The sequence below is a fragment of the Sphaerodactylus townsendi genome, linkage group LG01 (assembly GCF_021028975.2).
Source record: "Sphaerodactylus townsendi isolate TG3544 linkage group LG01, MPM_Stown_v2.3, whole genome shotgun sequence".
Lineage (NCBI taxonomy): Eukaryota > Metazoa > Chordata > Lepidosauria > Squamata > Sphaerodactylidae > Sphaerodactylus > Sphaerodactylus townsendi.
The window spans coordinates 171,468,683-171,493,551 of NC_059425.1; the positions used below are offsets into that span (position 1 = coordinate 171,468,683).

The window sequence follows — 24,869 nt, forward strand, 5'->3', positions numbered from 1 at the left end:
TAAATCACCATAATGATAAAATGGCTGGTTCCTGGGATGATTTAAAAAATAGCATGAGTGGGCCACCCTCCAAGAAGGTGGGAACTCTTTTGTGGGCCCAAATAAGATACCTTTGTAAATTAATTCAGTCGGGGGAAAACTGCCTCCCCTTCTGACAAGCCTGGTGACAACTGAAGTGTTGAAAGGAGTTAAAAGGAAAAAAAGGTGTGGAAAGAAGGATTCAAGAGGTGGTGATTTTCTGTCAAATTAGAACCCTCCCTGATTCCTAGTATGGGGAGCAATTCGTGATTATTGTTAACATGGTTCTGGCCTGACCCCCCCCCCCCCCCCCGCTTCATCAATTATAGTTTGCCAGTCTCTCTTGCATTTTAACTTCCACCTGGGCCCTTTCAAATGAACAGGAAGGTTGAGGGCATGGAATCCAGCAGAAAGGGGTATGCAAATCTTTCACAGTGAATTGACACCTTTTAGCATTTTACCTGTAAATGGAACAGGCTGCTTGTGTTTTGCAAAGTCGTCATGAAATAAAGGCAACAGGGCAACTTTCCTGGTTTCTATAGTGTTCCTGAGACTTGAAGGCAGTCCAAGTGGCGGATTCTGAGCAGGTTATCAGCCTACCAGGAGAACATCCACAGATTTCAATAGTTACTGTGACAGTGACCTGGTCTTGCCTGTCCTGCAAGCTATCCAAGATGGCCTGTGACATCCTCTCTAAACATAACCCACCACAGATCTTTCTAATTCCAAGAGGGGCCTAGGTGAAAAAACTGGGAGATTACAGTTTAAAAGTGGATAGTGCTGTTTCATCACAGGTTGTCGGGGAATTCTTGAAAGAGGACTGTGCAGCAAGGGGGGGTAGAAGAATCCAAAAAAAATGAACAAAGCAAGATGTCTGTTGTGGGGAGAGGAAGAAGAAGAAGAGGAGTTTGGATTTATATCCCCCCTTTCTCTCCTGCAGGAGACTCAAAGGGGCTTACAATCTCCTTGCCCTTCCCCCCTCACAACAAACACCCTGTGAGGTGGGTGGGGCTGAGAGAGCTCCGAGAAGCTGTGACTAGCCCAAGGTCACCCAGCTGGCGTGTGTGGGAGTGTACAGGCTAATCTGAATTCCCCAGATAAGCCTCCACAGCTCAGGCAGCAGAGCTGGGAATCAAACCCGGTTCCTCCAGATTAGATACACGAGCTCTTAACGTCCTACGCCACTGCGTAGGAGCTTGAAAGCCACCTTGGGTCTCCTTACAGGAGAGAAAAGGGAGATATAAATCCAATTGTCATCTTCTGACACAGATATGTGTGGTAGGAGAGCAAATTCTGATACCTTTGTGCTTAGCAAGGCTGCCAACTCAGACACAAATCTCTATACTTGTAGGCCCAGTTTGCAAATGCTTCATTAGGAAAGAGGCCCGGTGGCAAATGCATAAATCTGGTTTATGGATGTATGATTACACAGAAAGATGCACTGCACCTTTTACATCTGTACCGGGCATGCTGGGTCACCAACCAGATGTGTATACATTTGTTCTTAAAGAGCTATCAGAGCAAAAGACCTAAAACACTGCCATTTCATCAATGGGCATTTGATGGTCTAATTATTCGGCCCAGTTATTGCACTGCATGCTTTTCCCCACAACACTGCCTCCCCTTTGCCCCCTTGGAAGATACAGGAAAAACACATTGAGTGAACTCTCTTACTAAACATGGCACATGATGGCAAATGGAAGCGTTCCTCTCTTGAGGGTTTCAACAGCAATTTATCTTGTTTGCATGTTTTAAAATGGTTCCACATTTTTAAAAATCTTCCAACAGTTACATTTTCATGTCTGAATGGCTGACACATTTAATAATCCCATTAATCTAATTTAGATGCTCCATAGTGTTTTTAGATCAATTTAATGATCACTTTAAAAAAAAGATAATTCATTATTCAAAGCGTGAATCTAGTAAGCTTTTACACTCATACCAGCTTCTGATGTGTTACAGTATAGGACAGTGGTGGCGAACCTTTGGCACTCCAGATGTTATGGACTACAATTCCCATCAGCCCCTGCCAGCATGGCCAATTGGTAGGGGCTGATGGGAATTGTAGTCCATAACATCTGGAGTGCCAAAGGTTCACCACCACGGGTATAGGAACTAGAATGTTTGACTTGGGCTCAAATCAATATCCATTGCACCTTTCCTCTTATAACACCACAACAAAAATGGCCAGAGGGCTAACTATTTGAAAAAAAAAAAGAAAGCTGGAAACTAGTAAGTCATGGCCATAGTCTGTTATAATTGCCTTAGTGATCCAGTGATTCCTAATTTTTTGAAAAAAGTCCTTGGGTAGAAGGGGAAGAAATATGGGTCACACGATGCTAAGGAAAGTCTGGGGAAAGCCACTGTGTAGTTCTCTACATTTCCAGCAAAAACAACAGAGAACTGCCTCTGGGGAAAGCTGCCCTAGTTAACACACATCAGCATCCCCAAACCTTCATGTTATTTTTAGCTTTGTGAAATAGTCTTAAGGAGCAAACTGAAACAGAGTTTAAAACAGCGGAGGCCACAAGGGTATATTCTGTGCTTCAATTAAGGCAACGTGGTTTTTAAATCTTCACTTTACATTGTGCGTGGTCAAGACAGTCAACCACAATAATTTACATTCCCCACCAAACACAAGTTTCTACCTCACTGTGTGAAACTGTCCAGACAGAGGACAGGCTATAATTGGAGGAAGTGGGAAACAAAGGTGCATCTTGGGATCTGCACTGCTGTTTATAAAGAACTCAAGAATGTGCACTCGCTAACATAAAGTGCAACATTTGGGGGCCCATTAAGTTGTGTGTGTGTTTTTTTCCCTGCCTGAACACTGACTAATAAGCCAACTCTGCTGCCAAGGTTGTGGAACTCCCAGGATACCCGCTTGGCCCTGTTCCCTTTTGAATTTCAGGAGCACACTAACAGGATTCTTTTTTAAACGGAGCTCCTCGAATGGTCCAAACTTTGTGTTGGTCTTGCTGTTTCCTGGTTTTCAGCAGAGTTCAATGATATGTGCCGTTGATACCGTTTTGTTTCCAACTGCCTATTTATTGTGGCCTTCAAAATTTTCTTAAATTTATTGGTATGGGGTTTTTTTTGAACCCTGGGGCATGAGTGAACACAAAGAAAAAAATCCCCAGGTAAGTCAATCCTTCGTTGATCTGTCCTTGCATATTTATTAGCTAACCCCCATAACTCCGGTGTTCCAACACTGCTTTTCATGCCGTCATTTAGTTTCCTTTTGACACACCGTGTGTGTGTGTGTGTGTGTGTGTGTGTGTGTGTGTGTGTGTGTGTGTGTGTGTGTGTGTGTGTGTGTGTGTGTGTGTGTGTGTGTGTGTGTGTGAGAGAGAGAGAGAGAGAGAGAGAGAGAGAGAGAGTGAGCAGAGGTGGTTTGCGATTGCCTTCCCCTGCAGAGCTTTTCTTGGGGGTCTCCCACCCAAGTACTGACCCTGCTGAGTTTCTGAGACCCAGCTATCCCGTGTCACCTTCCCTCCTATGTCCCACCTTCCCAGATGTTCACGGACTACAAATCCCATCAGCCCCTGCCAGCATGCCCAACTGGCCATGCTGGCAGGGGCAGATGGGAATTGTAGTCCATGGAGATCTGGAGAACCGCAGGTTGCAGACCCCTGTACTAGCTTCCTGTTTGTTTAGCTCCAAACGTTAAATGTTACAGTATTTCTGACAAGTGAGCCATACAAATTGGGCTGAAGCTGTTTATTTCAGAGAAATGAAGTCTTCCAGGTGATCCAGTGCTGGTCCGGCCTGGTCCAAAGCATCCCTACAAGATCAACTGCTTGCCAGCATTTTGTAGTGGTTAAGAGCAGGTGGATTCTAATCTGGAGAAACGGGTTTGATTCCCCTCTCCTCCGCCTGAGTGGAAGAGGCTTATCTGGTGAACCAGATGTGTTTCCGCACTCCTACATTCCTGCTGGGTGACCCTGAGCTAGTCACAGTTCTTTGGAACTCTCTTAGCCCCACCTACCTCACAAGGTGCCTGTTGTGGGGAGAAGGAAGGGAAAGGAGCTTGTAAGCTACCTTGAGTCTTCTGACAGGAGAGAAAGGTGGGGTATAAATCCAAACTCTTCTTGTTGTTGTTGTTGCCTTGGGTGTGTATCCAGGCATCAAGTGCACAGAACACAGAGTTTGCCTGTGTCCTTCTCTGTCCCAACAGCTCCTTCCAACGCAGGGAAACATTCCCAGGGATACAGAACCCACTCAGTGGAATAGCTGTATGTGTTGGGGGAGGGGTTGAAATGAGGAAAGACAAAGGGGTCATAGAATCCCATTCTGCAAATGCAGCTCTACTAGGGGAACCATCAATTTCATTCCTTGGCCCCCACTCACCCCACTGACCCACTTGCAGGAATGGACAGAAACGTGGGGAAATTCATGTGCCTTCTATGTCTGAATGCTTAGACACACACTTTTATAGTCATTTCAAATATCAGACTAAGTTGCAAGTGCAGACTGTTTTACTCTGCAAACTGAAATGGGGCCTGCACTCAGTCTTGTGTGTGTTTTTTCTTCCTTGCTCTCTCCCCGCCTCCATACAGTTGCTTGTCATATCACAGTTTAAGGTGCACACTCAAAAACCTTACATTTCTGCTGCACGTGGTGGGCAAAACAGCCCTCAAATTGTTTACGTGGTGAAGCAAGCTTGCCTTCCCGTATGTGACCAGCACCATCCAAAAAGGTAAAGTTTCCCCTTCAGTCGTGTTCAACCCTGGGGTACCGCTGCAAGCAGTGATTTCACAGGCAAGCCGTTTTTGTGGGGTAGTTTGCCATTGCTTTCCCCAGCTATTCTTTACCCCCTAGCTATGAGCTAGGCGAGGTACTCGTTGACCGACCAAGGAATGGATGGGTGGCTGAGTTGACCATGATATCTGACCCACAGCTGCCAGGATATCTGACCCACAGGGGGCTCAAACTCCTGACCGTGTGAGTGGCAGTGCAAGCACTTAACCACTACGCCACACGGCTCCTACGCACCATCATAACGGTCTAAAAAGAACATGCATGTAATAGAATGCATTACATTTCTCCCACAAGTCCATCACAGCCACCCTGTGCAAGTCTGGTTTGGTAGTACACAAAGCCGAAATCCTTGGCCGTTCTTCAAACCATCAGGAAACCAAATAATCTTAGGCGCACAAATGCAGTGAAGTCATTGCTAGCTTAGCATGCAGACCAAACGGTCTGTATAATTCCTCCCATTTGAACATTAGATCAAGTACAGCTACTTAACTGGGCATGTTCAGCAACCAAGTAACTGAAAATGGCCCATGAGGACGCACCCTTTTCCAGATCTTGACGCTTGGAGCTGCACGAGACCAGAATCCCTTTTGGAGTCATCTCGAGTGGTGAACAGCATGTCAGGCTTTACCTTTGTATGGTTTAAAAGTAGCAATATGCCCCCTTCAACACATTCTGTTAAAAAACAACAACACACACCCCTAAACCCTGCTTAGTTAAAAAATGTGCAATTCAAGTATTCTCACACGGCGGTCCGCTAATCTTTCTTTCCCCCAATGGCAATCCCACAGGAGCAGGAGTGTCCAGAAGCTGCGCAGCGAGGAAAAGGGCATTAGTCTAAAGGAACGTATTTCTGGACTTGCTGAGCCCCGATTTCTGCCACGTAGATGGCTCCGCTTTTCAGGCTGATGTCTACAAGGTGGGGCCTGACTCTGGCTGCCAGCTGGATTTTGTCCACCACAACACAGTCTCCGATAGAGCCGACAGGCGGGGCAGCCAAGATTAACACTCTGTCGATGTTCAGTTGAGCCACGATCATGTATTTCTCATCAGCAGTTAGCCTACCAGGAGGGGAGAGGGGAGAGAGAGAGAAAGAGAAACAATTTAAAGAAGGCGAAGGGGAAAGAAATGATAGAATTTAATCTGGATACAAACATCGTACTGTATTCAACTTTTGTTTACATTTGGGGGGCACTGACTTTCTCCTGCACCTATGAAAGTTGTTATTATTAATAATAATTGGATTTAATTTGCCGCCCCTCCCTTTTGTGGCTCGGGTGACCGACAACATCCAAAGCATAAAACTCACAACAGACATCCAAAACATCAACATTAAAACACTCCAGTAATAAAACCAGTTAAACATTAAACATGCTAACAATTTACTGGAGGACCGCCCTGCCTAACAATCCACAGTTGGTCCAAATGGAGGGTACAGCCACTCTGGAGGGTCTCCTGACACTGTGAAGGCAACTAGTAGGATCACAGAAGATAGCCGTTATGAAACAAAAATGTGAATTAGCTTGGAGGATTTGCTCGGTGCCTTAAACCACGACCATGAGCCAACAACTGTGGCAGCTCAACATGGCGTGTGCCTTCCCGTCCTTGGAGATGGACATGCCCAGCAAAAAATGCATCAAATGCGGGCTCCTTGTTGCCCACTTTACAAATATAATCCTTCATGTTTTGGTATTAGCATGATCAACTGAGAAGGCTCCCCTCTCCAGTTGCCCACAACTGCCTGGACCCAGAGGCGTATCTAGGGAAAATGTAGCCCAGAGCAAAATCTGAGGTCCCCCCCTCACCCCGCGTATGGGTGGCCCCCTTCCCCCACCACAACCAAACAACTTTTTTTGCACCAGGTCTTAAAGTCATGGTATGGACCCGGGGGAAGGAGGAGAGGTGTGGGGGCATCTTTTACATCTGTACCAGGCATGCTGGATCACCAACCAGATGTGTAGACATTTGTTCTTAAAGAGCTATCAGAGCAAAAGACCTAAAACACTGCCATTTCATCAATGGACATTTGATGGTCTAATTATTCGGCCCAGTTATTGCACTGCATGCTTTTCCCCACAACACTGCCTCCCCTTTGCACCCTTGGAAGATACAGGAAAAACACTTTGAACTCTCTTACTAAACATGGCACATGATGGCAAATGGAAGCGTTTCTCTCTTGAGTGTTTCAACAGCTATTTATCTTGTTTGCATGTTTTTAAATGGTTCCAGGTTTTTTAAAATCTTCCAACAGTTACATTTTCATGTCTGAATAGTTATTGACACATTTAATAATCCCATTAATCTAATTTAGTGGCTCCATAGTGGCGGTTCTCTGCCCCCGAAGTGACTAAATGGCTGCAGCCTGCGGACATTTGACCCCATATGTCCCCTTGGGCGGTACACCCCTGCCTGGAACAGATAGAATACCTAACAGAGTAAGGGCCGTCTTCTACGAAACAGCTGCTCCAAGATCCCAACCACTCGCCCGTGGTTTTGTCAAACGCCTGGATCCTCTGATTGCCTCTATCAGCAACCCACACCTACTCAGACAGAGAAACTGCGGTCAGATAGCTTTTATTAGAAAACAAAACAACTTGGAGCACTTACTGTTTGTGTTGCAGCTGGGTGCTTCACAGGGGAGTTTCCCCACAGTTTCATGTTTTGAGCGAGAATCTGACCCGAAGGTAACGTACACTTGATTCGAAGAGACCAAACGTGTGCCAAAGGTCTATGAATATAACTACGCAGGACTGTATCAAACTATTGAATAGGTTGGTATAACATTTCACAGCTCGTTACAAATAGAAGGCAAGTATTAGTCAATATAGTCAACTTATGAGCCTGCTCCACCTTGTGCATACAAAAAAATTCGTGAATGGCAGTCATCCACAGACAGGGAGGGACTTTTCTACAATCTTCACAGGTTTACAAGGGGAAAAATCAGAGAACGGAAGAAAAGGGTGGAGGCTTTTTAAAATGCCTCCAGCTGCCAAAACAATGTCTGTGCAAGCACAAGACATCGACCTTATAGAAATAAAAAAGACATCTTGGCTGCCATTTTGGACCTTGCCAAGTAACCGCTATAAACATTGTGCAACAGCAGCAGCAGCAAGAAGCTGAGGGAGGAGATGGTAGGAGGGCGAAAGAAGGGCAGAGGCTGAGGAAAAAGAGGAAAAGGTAGAAGGAAAAGAGAGAGCAGCAGGAGAGGAGGAGGAGGAAGAAGAAGAGTTTGGATTTATACCCTACCTTTCTCTCCTCAAGGTGGCTTACAAGCTCCTTTCCCTTCCTCTCCCCACGACACCTTGTGAGGTAGGTGGGGCTGAGAGAGTTCCGAAGAACTGTGACTAGCTCAGTGGTGTACGGCCGTAGGGACATCAGGGACATCGTAGGGACATTGTGCCTTTTGGTCATGTGGGGGGTGCTGGATGGCCTCCCCACATGACCAAACGGGCAGCCCCTCTTCCCTGCCTACAAGCCGGGCGCAAGTTTCCCTTCTAGGCAGTGAAAAGGGGCTGGAGCCCAACTCATGAGTAAGTGTGGCTTACTCATGAGCAAGCCATGCTTACTTGCGAGTAAGTGGGGCTCTGCATGCCGGGGGGGGGGCGCCCGGAGGGGTTTTTGTCTCCGGGAGCCATTTGGCCCCGGTACTCCTCTGGACTAGCCCAAGATCACTCAGAAGGAATGTAGGAGTGCGGAAACACATCTGGTTCACCAGATAAACCTCTGCCACTCAGGTGGAGGAGTGGGCAATCAAACCCGGTTCTCCAGATTAAAATTCACCTGCTCTTAACCACTACACCACGCTGGAGGAGGGAGTCAGCAGTGTTGGCAAGTGGGAGGTAAAAAGGATTGTGGGCAAGCGAGGGATTGGGATTTCCTTCCCCAGACTAGTCTCTTGCTGGTCCCTACTTGTTTTTTCCCCTGCATCAATCCCAGTATTATACAGATAGCAACAAAAAGGACTGCCTACTCCTTGCTAAGGCCTTGCGTACTGCTGCCTCCTCTCTGAGATTAGGTGGATGGCAACTAGAGAAAGGGCATTCTCTGTTGTGGCACCCTAACAAGTAGACTCTTTCCCTAGAGAGACTTGTCTGTCTCTTTCTGTCACTGTTTTTCCTCCAGTGAGAAAAGACTTTGTCTCTTCTGGCGTTCCCTCAGTGATCCCTCCTTCCTGCCTTACATTTCAACTAATTTTTGTGTGTTCCTGGATATATATATATATTTGTTTTTATTGTTTTCCTGTAACAAGATTCTTACCCTTTCTTCGCCCTTGCAGGACCATCCATGCAGCTAACAAACTAAAACATGCACATGAAAATCTCTTCTTAAAAGCTATCAAAACCAACCCATCAACAGATCATTAAAACAATTTAAAATCAGAATTTAAAAGAAATACAAATTAAAGACAATCGTAAGGCCTTGTTTTAACTCTTGGCTGCCTTGGTGTCCATGGTTGGGTAGAAAGGCAGCCGTGGAAACAAATACACATCTGATCATCAGTTCTGACAAATATATGTATCACCTCCTAAGAAGCACTAGCTAAATCTATACTTGACAGCAAACCAGTTATTGCAGCACAAAGCATGTTCTTTCAGGAGCAGCAGTCAATCTTCCTGCTGAATGACCCACCCAATACATGCATTTGTAATCATGCGGTTTATTGTCTGACACAAAATGCAATGTCAGGCCCCAGCAGAAGACTGATGCAATAGCAGTATTTATTTCCAGTGGCAGCGTGTCTGAAATTGGACTGCTGATCTATATATCCCAAGGAAAGCAAGTTTGGAAAAACAAAAGAGGCAGCGTCTTTTCACTAAAACTTTGGGCGTTTACACATGTTTGGTCTCTTTGGGACAAGTGGAAATTACCTTCAGACCAGATTCTCAGTTGCAAACATTTTCTCTCCTCTTCAGATCTCACCGTGCGGCAGATCAGAGAAGCCCCATGGTTTCCAAGAGTGGAGAAAGTGCATTTTTCCCCTGCGTACCAGGGGAAAGCGGAGCACAACAAGATGCATTTTGCTTCACTCAGCTTTTCCACTCCAGCACGCCTTCCCCCACCCAAGCAGGAGCAGTTCCTTGGCATTGCCAGGAAATCAGTGGGGCCTCCTTTTTGTTTTCAAATGTTAGGACTTCTGATTTGTCGCCCCTGCAACACATCACTGAAATGATGTGTAAAAAAGAGGCAGAAACAAAGCCCCAGGAAAAATGACGGCTCAGCTCAAGAGAAGCAGGCGGGCACCTCCTCCTGTGTAAATGAGGAAACGCAAGGAGACCCTGCTACGAGGCAGACAGCCACACAGCAGACATGAGTGCACAAAGGGCCATTAAATACACATTTAGTGAGTTCACCTTCAAAAAGCAATGCAGAAAGGAGCTCCTACAGTCTTAAGCAGAGTACTAAAAGTTTACTTCCTTGTCATCTCCTAATTAGGCATGTCTGTATTACTTTATAGTCGCTGGATTCTCTGCAGTTAATGCTATGCAATGCACCAGCTGTGCTTGATCTATGCCCACAATTCAGAAGCAACATTACATCAAATGATTCTGATTGCCTCTCAGTTTTCCAGGCCCTGACTTGGAGGACCCAGGCTAAGCCAAGCTCAACAGATCTCTAAAGCTAACCAGGCTTGACCCTGGTTAGTACTTGGATGGGAGACCACCAAGGAAGTCCAGGAAGCACGGCTATGCAGAGGCAGGTGCTGGAAAACCACCTGCTTGTCTCTCACTGTCAAAATCTTACAAAAGTCAGGTGCAACTTGAAGGCACCTTTCCCACACCTAATTTTCCAAAGCAAATTAAAACTGCTAAAAAGAACCATAAGAATCCACTCTGAAGTACATTGACATTGCAAGCTTATTGCTACAATTAGGTAGAAATTAGATTCGGCTAACCAACATACCAGTACCAGTTAAAATGGGTGGAAAGATATGGTTGAAACTAGAGTGGTTGAGCATACAGAGCAAACATGGTTAAGAAAGAATAAGGTTAGTGGGGTGCTGTGTGGTTTCCGGGCTGTACGGCCGTGTTCTAGCAGCCTGCATCTGTGGCTGGCATCCTCTGAAGATGCCAACCACAGATGAAGGCAAAACGTCAGGAGAGAATGCTGCTAGAACACGGCCATACAGCCTGGAAACCACACAGCACCCCAGTGATTCCGGCTGTGAAAGCCTTCGACAATACAATAAGGTTAGTGTCAGGATATGCCCGCTCCTGCCATCAAAGGGCTGGGCTTGGGTGCGAGGACTCACGCCTGGCTGAGGGGAGGGGGCAGCTGTCTTCACCTTCTGATATGTTAATGGACCTTTTCCTTTCCTTTCGCTTTCCTTTAATGCTAGTAACTGTAGCTAACTGTAGCAACCCTGGCGCCTTCTCAGCCGGACGGAGTGGCACATGGCTGAGAACTACAGCTGTGCTGCCCTTGAAATGCTCAGCTCCCAAACATCTCTCTTTCGGTTGTCTTTATTCTTACATTCCATAGGAATCGGGGAGGGCAGATTTATGGCAGGATCTCTGGGGAAATAGGCAACTGTATTTTCGGAGTCTGGCAGAACCGGCTTTCTGAAAGCCAGGTACTTGCTGTTATCAATAAAGACTTCTGATCCAGCATCTAGAGTCCACTTATTGACTTCAGTCTTAAGACCTGACAGTCAGCTGCAAACCTAAGTCCTGCCTCATTAGCCTTTCAGAACTGTTTCATGACACTCTCATACAAGTGAATGTGAGGGATTCAGAAATTTTCCCCACCTTCCCCCAGCAGCCACCACATTCCCCCAAAGAGGAAGTTGGGTGCCGACACAGCCTTTGTGCCACCAGCACAGAGACCAGCAGGGAAAGAGGAATTGCACTTAATCATCCCATGATCGCCCTGCCTGCCAACTGCTCATCTCGCATACTAATCACTCATTGCCTCAGGGCACATTTCCAGCATCCACCTCCTGGAGCAGGCACACAGCCCGAACTTGGTCCTGCATCCCATGCTACCATTTGAGACTCCGGAGCCAACTTCAAGGCATTTATGCCTGCCAAGTATCAAAGCGCTTGCCTGCTACACTGGCCCTCGGTGGCTTTGTTGTGGTTGCTGGAATTCTCCACTTTTTAAAAGGACCAGAAGGAGAGCTGCATCTAGTTACCACTATCCCTGTCCCCGTTCACTGAATACCCTCTTTGTGTGGGCTTGCACAGAAACCACCGCCTTCATGCATTCTGCCTAGTGGAAAACGCAAGCCAAGTTTATTTACCTATGAATGTTAACGTGTAATCACACGTCTCTGCGTTACCTCTAAGCGCAATCTGACATGGAGTTTTTCCGATGAAATCAGTGGTCTTTGCCAGGCATAACTCTGCACTCCATCTTCACAGACACAAATCTCTGAGACCCAGTATTGGGAGGCAACGTGAGGGGAGGTCCTTGGCCTTTGTACCCTGTTTGTTGGTCCTTCAGGGCAACTGGTTTGGGTGCAGTGTGAAACGTGATACTGCGCTAGTGGTCTGATCCAACAGAGCTCTTCTTAGCCATTTGTAAAACTTCTTTTTGAAGAAGGAGCAGTAGTATAGTTTGGATTTATATCCCAACTTTCCTGTAAGGAGACTCAAAGAGGCTTACAACCTCCTTTCCCTTCCTCTCCCCACATCAGGCTCCTTGTGAAGTAGGTGGGGCTGAGCGAGTTCCAAAGAATTGTGGGGAATCAAACCCGGTTCTCCAGATTAAAATCCACCTGCTCTTAACCACTATATCACGCTGGCAAAAATGAGAGACAAAAAAATAAGAATGACGTCAGCGTGGTGAAGTAATTGAGAGTGGCAGACTCTAATCTGGAGAACTGGGTTGGAGTTCCAACCCCTCTCTGTGAAGCTTGCTGGGTGACTTTAGGCCAGTCACAGTTTTCTCAGAACTCTCTCAGCCCAAGCAGAGGCAGGCAATGGCAACCACCTCTGAATGTCTCCTGCCTTGAAAAACCCTATGGGTTTGCCATAAGTCAGCGATGACTTGAAGGCCCTTTCTACCACCACCAGGAAAATCTAGGGACAAACTTTATAACTCAATGGAGTGTATACAGGGAGGTCACTGACAAGCTACAGAAAAGCAGGCAGAACCCATTCAAAGGCAGGGTAAAACCTGTGAAATAGTGAAGAAATCAGAACCATATGCAAAAATAGAATGTATATCCTAGAAAGCTCATGTCTACAATGCCTGGTTGAGCAAGTGGAGCTTTGTTATTTCAAAACTGGCCATTAGGAGAATCTATCAAACCACACAACAGATCTCACTGATACTTTACCCGTCCAAAAGAATCCACTGTTACACTGTGTGGAATCCTGAACTGGGCCACGCCAGATCCATTTTCCCCACGCAGCCACAAAGTCTTCAAATCTGTGAAAACAAAACAGAAAATACCACGCCACCATTTATGCTTACAATAAAAGACCACAAATTCAGACAACTTTCTGGTCTTAATCCTTTTTAGGAGAATTTCAAACTTGGTACAAGTTCAACATCAACAGTGTTTCTCTTGTTACCTGAGGAGCATTTGCCAATGAAAGATCGCTGGGAAGTCCAATCCAGAGGGGGAAAACGAACCCCCCTCTGGAAGCGGTGCAGGCTTATGCCGGGAGATTTGCCCACCCTGGGGCACTTACGCCGTCGCCAGTGGAGGGACAAACCCACCACCATCTGGCTACAACAGGGCCCTGGGTCACCCCGCTGTGGCACCCAGCTCCCAGACACCAGTGCTGCCCAGAGCTACGCCAGCATCCCAGAGGCCATAGCCCTCTCAGTCCCCATATGCCAGTAGGGCTGCCTGTGGAAATACAGTGCATTTTCACAGTGCATTTTTATTCTCCGCTGGGGGGAGTTTCAGGTAGGGTTGTTAAAATCTTTTTTGAAATCCCTGCTCCATGGGAAAGCCCTTTGGAGTGGATGGAGAGGTGCTCAAGCAGAGCCATCCCCAGCCAACACCTCTGGATTGAGCTGTAATTTTAATTTCAAGCGTTTCAATATTTTTGTGAAGGTTACACTTGCTTTACTGCATGTCAACTACAGAATAAACACTCAAACACAAGGATATGTTTTCTTCAAGGAAACTGTGAAGGTGGAATAATATTAGCAGGGAAAAAATGAATGCATGTAGCTTTTAAATAAGAACAAAACACATTTTGTTCTTTCAAGATGCTATTCACCCATAGGGCACCATTGAAGGTCAGTCTAAACGTCCACTGATTTATTCCCCCTGCATTACCAGAATGAGCGCAGCAAGATCATAGCAAACATTCTGTTCGAAGAAACTTTGTAATCATCCTGTTTCAAGAAGTAGGGATTATGATCCACAGCTACCATGCAGAAAGTATTATTCAACTCTGTGAACACTAAAGCTTGTCAGTAACTTCACAAAGCAACAGTTCTACACGTATGCAGGAGATTATGTAAAATTTGTGGCTGGCAGATAGGATAAAGATTAAAAAATCAGCTAGAATTCTTCAAGCACTCTATCTTAACAACTTTGCAGAATCAGCTGTGTGTGCACGCACCATCAAGTCACAGATGACGATGGCGACTGTAGGGTTTTTAAGGCAAAGACATTCAGGGGTGGTTTGCCATTACCTGCCTTCACATGGCCTGGAAGAGTTCTGAGGGAACTGCGTAGCCGTAAGGAGGGAAAATGGCGCCCAGGGCAAAATGGCGCCTGGACTCTGCCTCCCATGGCCCCCCTGTGGAGCCCCCCCCCACTCACCTTGGTTTAGCTGGCTGCTCTTTGCAGTCAGCTGAACTTCAGGCTGCAAAGAGCAGCTGGATGAACTATTTGCAGCCAGCTGAACTCCAGGAGGCTCCGAGCTGCTCCCATTGTGGGGCCCCACCCAAAAAAAACCTCCCCCCCCCACTTACCTTAGTTCAGCTGGCTGTTCTTTGCAGCCAGCTAAACTTCAGGCTGCTCCAGGCTGCCCCCCACTGCAGGGCCCGACCCCCCCGTGGCCCTGCCCACCAAGGGCCCCCGCCCCCACTTACCTTTGTTTAGCCAGCTGCTCTTTGCAGCTGGTTGAACTCCAGGCTGCTCCAGGATTTTGCCAGGCCTGGTGGGGGAAGGGGGAGGTGTGTGGCGATTTTCCGCCCCCATGTGACCCCAATGGCGTGCGCCTGGGGCATGCTCCCCCCTGCCCTGTGGCAGCTACGCTACTGGGCAAAGGTAACTGGCCCAAGGCCATCCAGCCTGCTTCATGGGAAATCGAATGTAGCTCTCCAGATTACAGTCTGCCACTCTTAACCACTACACCACGCTGGCACCCATTTGGAACTAGCTAGAAACACCCCAAATCAGTAAATAAAGCAAACCAATGAAGAGCCCTTACATGAGCTTTATTCTGAATAATAACTGTGCTTTCTCTTTTGCTTCTCCCTATGAGCAGAGTGGTCTGACTTAATTTTGTGAAGCCAGGAGACTGGATCCCAGCAGCACTCTCCACCCTAAAAGAAAGAACGTCTATTCGCAGGATGATGCTGGCAGGGGAACTGTAGTCCATAACATCTGGAGGGCCACGAGTTTGACACCTGTGACCTAAAGGGATCATGAAGGATTTATGGCTTTAACTGTTAACTTTTGTAATGCTGTTGTCTGAGAGGAAGAGGGAAAGATGGGCCGAGTGGCTGGGAATGAACCAAAAAGGATCCAGAAAGACGCAAAAGTCAGCAGCAGAAATAACAAGAAACAGCTGTCTCCACAGAAGGATGAGAAAAACAAATATGAGATGAAAGAACCCAAGCCAGTGTGCACAGACCACCAGCTAGAAAGAATAGGAAACAGGGTGGGAGGGAGCCGGCAAAGAGAGAAAGACACAAGTCCCTTACGAAGTCAGCAAAAAGCAATGGAACTTGAAGCTTGCAGGCTTATCTGTTTCAACCATATTCTGCTAAGAGGCCAGCCCCTCGAGGGGGGGGGGGGGCTGCAGGACCTCTGAAAAGAACAATTGGGACTGAATCAAGTTGACGAGGAGGATCGCCCGGCAACTTGACATCTACCTGACACAGTGGTGTGAACAGAGTTACTGTCCTCTGTGTCAGCAGCAATTCCTGTTGAGCTGGCCACCCGATATAGTCACGAGCATTCGTTTCAAACATTCACACACCACCTTTCTTCCCTACAGAGCTCAAGGCAGCTTGCAATATGTAACAAATAAAATGCATAAAATCCACTGAAAATTAACATCGCAATTTAGGATCGCTTTAATAAAATGCAGTCCGAAATGAAACCATTGTCATCTGCTGCCTAAAGATTCAAAGGAAATGGGCCAAGTGTTCCGTTATCATCGGGCTACTACCAAGAATGCCGTCTCTCATGTAGTAGTAGTAGTAGTAGTAGAAGAAGAAGAAGAAAGAGGAGGAGGAGGAGTTTGGATTTATATCCCCCTTTCTCAAGCTGGCTTACAAACTCCTTTCCCTTCCTCTCCCCACAACAGACACCTTGTGAGGTAGGTGGGGCTGAGAGAATTCTGAAGAACTGGGACTAGCCCCCCAGCAGGAATGTAGGAGTGCGGAAACACATCTGGTTCACCATATAAGCCTCTGCCACTCAGGTGGAGGATTGGGGAATCAAACCTGGTTCTCCAGATTAGAATCCACCTGTTCTTCACCACTACACCACACTGGCTCTCAATGGGCTCTGTGATTGCTGGGGCATTAAGAAGGGCCTTTCCCTGCTATCTTAATTCCCAGGTAGGGGTACGAGGGTGCAATTGGAAAATTCTTCTGTTATATATTTGTTAACATTTCTTTTCTAATTCTAGTATACGCTACATAAAATAGTAAATCAATGAATAAATCACTTGTCTTCTTCACACTTCCTAAAACATCTCACATTTCTTACTGTAAGCCTCTTGACTTTAGTGAGCTTAGAACAGGGGTAGGGAACCTGCGGCTCTCCAGATGTTCAGGAACTACAATTCCCATCAGCCTCTGTCAGCATGGCCAATTGGCCATGCTGGTAGGGGCTGATGGGAATTGTAGTTCCTGAACATCTGGAGAGCCGCAGGTTCCCTACCCCTGGCTTAGAAGGACTGGACTTTTGGGTCAACTACAATGTCAATATTGTAGCTGAATATTGCTACTGAATCCTGCATTGCCAAAAATCTACTAATATGCTACAAGACTAAACCAGTTTGACAAAAATCATATACCGTATATACTCATGTATAAGTTGACCTGAATATAAGTCAAGGCACCTAATTTTACCACAAAAAACTGGGAAAACTTATTGACTCGAGTATAAGTCTAGGGTGGGAAATGCAGCAGCTACTGGGAAATTTCAAAAATAAAAATAGATACAGTCGGGCGCTATTTGGGGGTCTCTGCCACTGACCCCCCATCTCACCAATCCCAAGGTATCTGCCACCAACCTCTCCATCCCACAGCTTGTCCAACTCACCCAGGTCGATTGGCTGTCACCCGCCAAGAGCCGGGGGCCGGCCGCCTCCGAGAAGAAAGCAGAGGCAGAGAAAGTGGCTGAAAGGGGGAAGGCAGAGAAGAAGGCAGAGGAAAGTGAAGCATAGAAGGAGGCTGAGAAAACGGCTGAAAGGGGGGAGGCAGAGAAGAAGGCAGAGGAGAGCAAAGCAGAGGCAGAGAAAGCGGCTGAAAGGGGGAAGGCAGAGAAGGCAGGAGAGAGCGAAGACAGGAGAGGGGGAACGCCACACAAGAATTAAGTGGGTCCCTCACTCGCGTATAAGTCGAGGGAGTCTTTTTTCAGCACAAAAAAAGTGCTGAAAAAGTAGACTTATACGCAAGTATATAAAGTATGCCACATTACATTTCCCTTCTCACCTTCTGTAAGTTTGAGCAGGCGATTATTCATCCCTCCATCACCATCCACAATGTAGATATCTCCGGTGTGTTCCACAAAAATCTCTGCGGGCTGATCCAACTGAACGGGGCTTGTCCCTGAACCTGCTACTCCTGGGGTACCTATAATTTGACGGAGTTTGCCTGAAGGACTGTACTGCTTAATTGTGTGTCCATACTCGCCTGCAGTCAGAAAAGGCAGAGATTTCTCAGTCAAAAAGACATTTTCTTTGTGTAGAATCTCGCTAAATGTGGGCTCAGGTACAAATGGACAGAAACCAGAGAAGCCACTGATGGAATTCTCATTTCCAAAGCACACATTGAAAGAACTGTTGTGGGTATTCCAGGCTGTGTGGCCATGGTCATACAGCCTGGAAAACTCACAACAGCCAGTTGATTCCAGCCATGAAAGCCTTTGACAATACACACTGAAGCTTTGTTTTTGCACTGCACTGCACTCAGTCCCACTCAGAGGTATATCTAGGGCAGGGGTAGGGAACCTTTAACACTCAAAGAGCCATTTGGACCCGTTTTCCATGGGAAAAGAAAACACTTGGAGCCGCAAATAATTTTTTGACATTTAAAATAAAGATAACACTATATATATAGGGGTTTTTTTACCTTTTACTCCACTCATTCTGAGAAGCGCATGGATGCGCTCGCCCTGCTGCCTGAAGGGCGGGCAAGGATGAAGCCAGCGGCTCGGCCTTGCCGGGCCGCTGAAAACACCCGCCCAGCTCAATGGTGAGGCGAGGGGAAACCAGCGCGTAGCGACCATGGGCAGTTGGTGCGCCCGCCCTGCTGCCTGCAGGGTGGGCAAGGATGGGGCCGGCGGCTCGGCTCGTGGAGCCACAGTGCAAGGGCAGAAGAGCCGCAGGTTCCCTACCCCTGATCTAGGGAAAATGTAGCCCAGTGCAAAATCCGAGTTTCCCTACACTCTACCCCAAAGGGGGGGCCACCCTCCCCCCCACGACCAAACAACGGTGGAAGGAGAAGGGGTGCGGGGGCCAATTTTCCACCCCACATGACTAAATGGCCACAGCCCGGGGACATTTGACCCCATAGGTTCCCCTGGGCAGTATATCCCTGATCCCACCACAAACTGATCTGTATTGCCCCCCTCCATCATCTTCCAGCTTTTCCACGAACACCGAAAGAGTCTCAATTCACAGAAAAACTGGCACAAGGGTATATGTGGAGATATGTGAGCTCCCAATGGCACCTGGTGGGCCACTGCGAGTAGCAGAGAGCTGGACTAGATGGACTCTGGTCTGATCCAGCTGGCTTGTTCTTATGTTCTTATATATGTGGAGATGAAAGTCAGCAAGCTGCACAGATCCAGGAGAGTAAATTCTGAAACATTACGCATGATAAAAACACTTCCAAGTAATTGCATTTCCAAGGACAAAGTGTTTGGTGTTATCTGCCCATTGCGACGGGAAAATGTTTTCCGAGGCAAGCGCCATCTGCGCGTCGTTTTTGTTCCCCTGTCCAAAAGACCAACAAATGTGGCTCTCCAAATTAACCACTGCTCTTTTTCAACTAACCATATGAAGATAAAGTTGCTTTTTCACATCCCAAGGCAACAGGGGGTGCATTGAAGTATATTTAAGCACTTTGTGTGAGCTGCCCAATAGTTACTCCAGACCCCAACATACCGTGTTTCCCCGAATATAAGACAGTGTCTTATATTAAATTTTGCTCCCAAAGATGCGCTATGTCTTATTTTCAGGGGATGTCTTATTTTTCTGTGTTCTGTTTGTTTGGCATGCTTCCAAACAAAAACTTTGCTATGTCTTACTTTCGGGGGATGCCTTATATTTTGCACTTCAGCAAAACCTCTACTATGTCTTATTTTTTGGGGATGTCTTATATTCGGGGAAACAGGGTAGATACTATAAAAGTATTGTTGTGGATCCAGTGGGCGATACGTACAGATGAAGGGGGAAGCTGATTTTGGTTGATTCCCTATTATATGTTTCTACTGCACATATGCAAGCCACAGTCTTGTTCCACAGTACAATATCGAACATGACAACATTTTTACTTACCTGTCCCGACATCTGTGATCCACACTGAACTATCATTGGCTGTGTTCAATGCAAAGATGCCATGTGGCATTTCAAGGGTAGTATTCCATGCTTGCAAGAAATAGCCTTCCTCGCTAAACACTAGGACCTTTGGCACACGATCACCCCTCTGAAAGCACATAAACATAACCAAAGACGACCAGTAAGGTTTAGCTATCACAGTGGGAAATCCTGGATATTTCTCAACCCCTCATAGGAACTCAACATATCCCTATGTCTCTTAATGAGCCTGGCAAGTAGTTCCTTCCCACAACCTCTATTTCTCTCACGGGGGGGGAGGGGGGGGCGCAGTACTAATCAGAGTTTACCAGGAGATTTTCTGAAAAACTGCACTAAGCAAGTGGCTGGTGAGTGCAACTACCTGAAACACCACGTCACAGCCAGTATTCAAGTTCTTTTTGAGAACTGGCTGAGTCTCTGGTCTGAAACTATTCCCACAACAGCCACCTTCCTCCAGGAAGCACACAAATCAAGAAGTAGTCATCTACCTTCCTCTATTTGTACCTCGGGAAATATCGCTGGTGAAAGACAATGAACATTTTCAAATCAGCCCAACATGTTCAGAATGTGTGGGAAACTAAAGCAGCCATGGATCAGGACCTGGGAAACCCAGGGTCAAATCCTCACTCATGCCGTGGATACTTGCTGAGTGACCTTGGGCCTGCCACACACTCTCAGCTCTGACACTGGCTAGTATTTGGATGGCAGAACTCCAAGGAACACCTCAGTCGTGATGCAGAAGTAGACAATGGAAAACCACCTCCAAATATCTCTTGCCTTGAAAACCCTACGGGGTTGCCATGAGTCAGCCGTGATTTGATGGGAGGAGGAGAAGAAAGAAGAGGAAGGAAGGAAGGAAGGAAGGAAGGAAGGAAGGAAGGAAGGAAGGAAGGAAGGAAGGAAGGAAGGAAGGAAGGAAGGAAGGAAGGAAGGAAGGAAGGAAGGAAGGAAGGAAGGAAGGAAGGAAGGAAGGAAGGAAGGAAGGAAGGAAGGAAGGAAGGAAGGAAGGAAGGAATATACCACCCTCCCACAAGGGGCTCAGGGTGGTTCACAACAATAAATACATTAAAACATTAAACAGCTCCCTCCCGCTCCCTTGCATGCCACCCCTCCCTCCCCTTCCCTTGCATGGCACCCCTCCCCCTCCCTCCACTCCCCCTCCCTCAGCTAGGTGGGCCATGTCCAGATGTTGGGCCCCCTCCCCTTCCCTTGCATGCCACCCCTCCCTCCCTCCCTCCCTCTTCCTCCACTAAGGTGGGTGGGCCAGGTTCAGATGCCGGGGCCCCTCCCCTTCCCTTGCATGCCACCCCTCCCTCCCTTCCCCTCCCTCCCCTCCGTCCCCTTGCATTCCACCCCTCCCCTCCCCTCCCTTGCATGCCACCACTCTTAACCACTACACCATACTGGGGAACTGATCTCTGTCACCTGGAGATGAGTTGTAACAGCAGGAGATCTCTAGCCACCACCTGGAATTTACCATATTAGATTAATTGGGTTAGGTGCACCTATAGGCATCACCAACAACTTTAGGTCCCCAAAAACCAAACAAGAGTCAAAAAATCTCAAAAATGGACAATGTATTCAGCAATAGTTCTTGTTACCAGCCACAGGTTTTGCAATTCTCCAGCGGAGTACAAAGAAAATACAACTTCCAACAGAAGTTATACTTTCTTTGTACTCCACTGGAGAATTGCAAAACCTGTGAACGATAAGAAATATTAGTGAACGCAATTGTCCATTTTTGAGACACTTTTGAATCTTGTTTGGTTCTTTGGGATCTAAAGCTGTTAGAGCAGAGCTGATATTTACCACACCACCTGGAATTTGGCAACACTATACCAGGTTAATTGCTGCAACTACAAGACTGTTAATGAACAATGCTATCCCTGGATCCCCTCTATTAGAGATGATGGCAGAGCGCTGCTTTTCCTTACCTGTCCCACGTAAACTAATCCATGGATGTTGTCGACAGCAACGCAAAACGTTTGACCTGTGAATAGTTCTGGAAATTTAGGCCAGCTCAGATCAAGCTTGTAGAGCTGCTTCTCGACCCTCCAGGGAGAGAAGAACATCACCAAAGGCTTTAAAACAAACGATAAACTGTAAACATTGGTCCTTTTCAAAGAGTAGGATTTAATCTTCAGTGCCTGTCAAGAGTGGAGTGAAAGACAAACTCTGACAAACCCGTGAGGCAGGGTTACATTAAGCTATTACGTATGGAGTACATAAACTTTGCTATAGAGGAGAGGTACAGCACAAACCAGAGATCTCTTACAAACCAGAGGTCCCTAGTTTCCATGCATCATCTCTATTTAAAGGATCTTAGGAAAGAGACACTGAGAAAAATCATTCCCTGCCTGGAGAGTCGCTATCATCTGAGCCAGACGAACTGATAGCGCAACGCAAGATAAGGCAGTTTTCAGGCGTGTTCAGTATATGAAGCAAAATCTCCCCAGTTGAAGCCCAACATTACACAAGTTATGTGGCAAAATAGCAATGACAGTCAGAGGCCAATTACTTACTGGAGCTATGCTGCACGGTGGGACAGGAAGTGCGTTGGGGCAAAATCTCTTCTCCCAACGTGCTTTCTATTTGCAGGGTACCAAGAGAGGAGGGGCGTCAGGGCAAAATCTCTTGTCCCAATGTGCTTTCTATTTGCGGGGTACCAAGAGAGGAGTTGCATCGGGGCAAGATCTGTTGTCTCAATGCGCTTTCTATTTGCGGGGTACCAAGAGAGGAGGTGCATCAAGGCAAGATCTGTTGTCTCAATGCGCTTTCTATTTGCGGGGTACCAAGAGAGGAGGAGCATCGGGGCAAAAAGCTCTTGTCCCAATGCATTTCCTCTTACCCTGTGCATGCTTCTCGCTTTCCCCAGGGAAAGCGAAAGCACTTCTGGCATGTCTTTTCATGTGGGCGGGAGGAGGCCAGGAAATGCCAGCAGTGGGTAATTAGGCAGATACAGTATGGCTTTAAGGATATAAGGAAAGGCCTGCTTTATCAGATCAGTGATCCAACTAGTCCAGGTTCTGGAGAGCCAAAAAACACGGCACAGAGGAAAAGGCCTTTCTCTGATGTTGACTCCTAGCACTGGTGTTCATGGGTTAACCCCCTCAGAATGTGGTGGTGCCTTTTAGTTACTTTGCCTTCTAGCCATCAATGGACCTCATCTCCATGGATCTGTATAACCCCCTTTCAAAGCCATCTGTGCTACTGGATTGATTATTGCAACAACAGAAAAAAAATCATCCACCCCCTGGCAATGAATTCCACAATGTAATTATTCTACTGAAGAAATGTTTCCTTTTGGCTCCAAATTAATTCTGACTCAGAATATTTGCTGGAAGCATCCAATGGGAGAAAGCAGTCATCTCAAGCCCTGCTCATGGGCTTCCTGGAAACCTCTGGCTGGTCACTACTAGAAACAGGATGCTGGAACAAACAGCTGGCAGCATGAAGTCAGGCTCAATTTATTCATTTTGAAATATGCATTTCCCCTTTTCTCAGTAAAATAATCTCGATGGGTTTACAATCTTTAACGCTAAGCATACAAAACCAGCAGTACTGAGCAGATTTATCACAAACGTTGGCAAAAGCATTCCAAAACCTTGGGGCCACAGAAGACGGGCTCTGTGCGTGGGACTCACTCACCTTGCTTCTAACAGTGAGAAGAAGGAGGAGGAGGAGGAGGAGGAGGAGTTTGGATTTATACTCCCCTTTCTCTCCTGCAGGAGACTCAAAGGGGCTTACAATCTCCTTTCCCTTCCCCCCTCACAACAAACATTCTGTGAGGTAGGTGGGGCTGAGAGAGCTCCGAGAAGCTGTGACTAGCCCAAGGTCACCCAGCTGGCGTGTGTGGGAGTGTACAGGCTAATCTGAATTCCCCAGATAAGCCTCCATAGCTCAGGCTCCAGATTAGATACACGAGCTCTTAACCTCCTATGCCACACGCAGTACAAAGCAGGACTGACTCTTCCCTCCGCCTTTCCTTACATGGACGGCTGTTCTGCTTAGCCCTTTGTGAACAGCACAGGGATACAAACACTGATATTACAACACAGTTGTAAGAACAACATATAAGAAGCAATTAGAACTTTCAGAAGAACTGAATATATGCCAGATAACTGCCCCAAGCATATAAAGCGGTATAGACATTTAATAAAGGAAATGAAATATTATTATTACATGGGTGTTTGGTCTGACGCAGCACAGTATTTCTTATATCCTTAAACCGCTGCCAGAGTTCATTGGACACAAGCATAACATCTCCTTTAGCCAGAACATTCAACAGATATTGCCTTTTAGTTCTTATGTCAATTTTTTCCAAACCCGTAGGAAAAGAGCCAAGGAAATATCCAAATCACTTGACTCCTTAATCTAGGAATCTGAAATAGGGATTCCCCACTACTTCCATTCCCTCCCATGTCAAACCTCAACATCCTTTAAATAGCTCAACAGAAACAGGATTATGGGTTTTCCCCCTTTTCCTACTGTAGAAGAGATGCCAGAACTTGTCTTTTTTCAAGTCAGCTCTGGCAAAGTGGCCAATGGGACATCTGAAGCAACTCCCTTCAAATGTCACCTCTCACTGTAGGCAAGTCTCTTTTCACCTCAGATTCACCCCAGCCTACCTTACAGGATCTTTGTAAGGATGACATGAGCAACTGACACAGTCAGATGATCCATTGTATATACACAGCCTAAAGGTTTCAGCTCTTTTGAAACTGCAGAATCTGCTTCTTAGAAATGAGAACCTGCCTCCAAGCTGGCTGAAGAGTCTTTAAGAAAATGTATTTGGATTATCCCCTGACAAAAGAAATATTCGCAAGTGGATCACAAGAGCTTTAAGACATGAACCCATAAGATAATCAGCTTTGGGGCCACTAATGGGGATGTCAATCACCATCATTGCCAATAAGTTATGATCATTATTGTATTGGCCAACCTACTTGTGCTGGCAGCCCTGAACCATACAAGGCTGCCAGGAGCAAAAGCGAGGCCAGCCCTCCCAGCAGCAGCAGCCGAGCGCGGCAACATTGGCGCAGCCCCATCCAGTCGCTTTAACGACTCACTTCTGTTTCACCAGGGCAGGGGCGACACGCCCCTCCTTCGGGCCATCTGCGCATGCCCAAAACACTAAACCCCCAGGAATTGAGCAAAGCATCTCGGGAAATAGAGTTCTCT

At 46.7% G+C, this 24,869-nt stretch overlaps 1 protein-coding gene and 1 long non-coding RNA gene across 3 annotated transcripts; both read right to left on the reverse strand.

The window, feature by feature from the left end:
• Positions 1-1,731: 1,731 nt before the first annotated feature.
• Positions 1,732-3,304, reverse strand: LOC125439802. The gene is made up of 2 exons (XR_007245586.1): positions 2,135-3,304; positions 1,732-2,001 (listed from the first exon to the last, which is right to left on the reverse strand). It is a non-coding gene; the product is annotated as an uncharacterized LOC125439802 (long non-coding RNA).
• Positions 3,305-5,195: 1,891 nt separating this feature from the next.
• On the reverse strand, positions 5,196-24,787 carry NHLRC3 (NHL repeat containing 3). Of its 2 annotated transcripts, none has more exons than XM_048499716.1 (7): positions 24,635-24,787; positions 21,623-21,769; positions 19,650-19,797; positions 17,581-17,781; positions 13,058-13,149; positions 7,204-7,316; positions 5,196-5,837 (listed from the first exon to the last, which is right to left on the reverse strand). In XM_048499716.1, the coding sequence occupies exons 1-7, from the start codon at positions 24,734-24,736 to the stop codon at positions 5,609-5,611; spliced, it is 1,032 nt and encodes a 343-aa protein (XP_048355673.1). In that variant the 5' UTR covers positions 24,737-24,787; the 3' UTR covers positions 5,196-5,608. The 2 variants fall into 2 exon arrangements, with proteins under 2 accessions (XP_048355673.1, XP_048355663.1); XM_048499706.1 differs by having other exon boundaries at positions 21,623-21,835.
• Between the last annotated feature and the right edge of the window lie 82 nt (positions 24,788-24,869).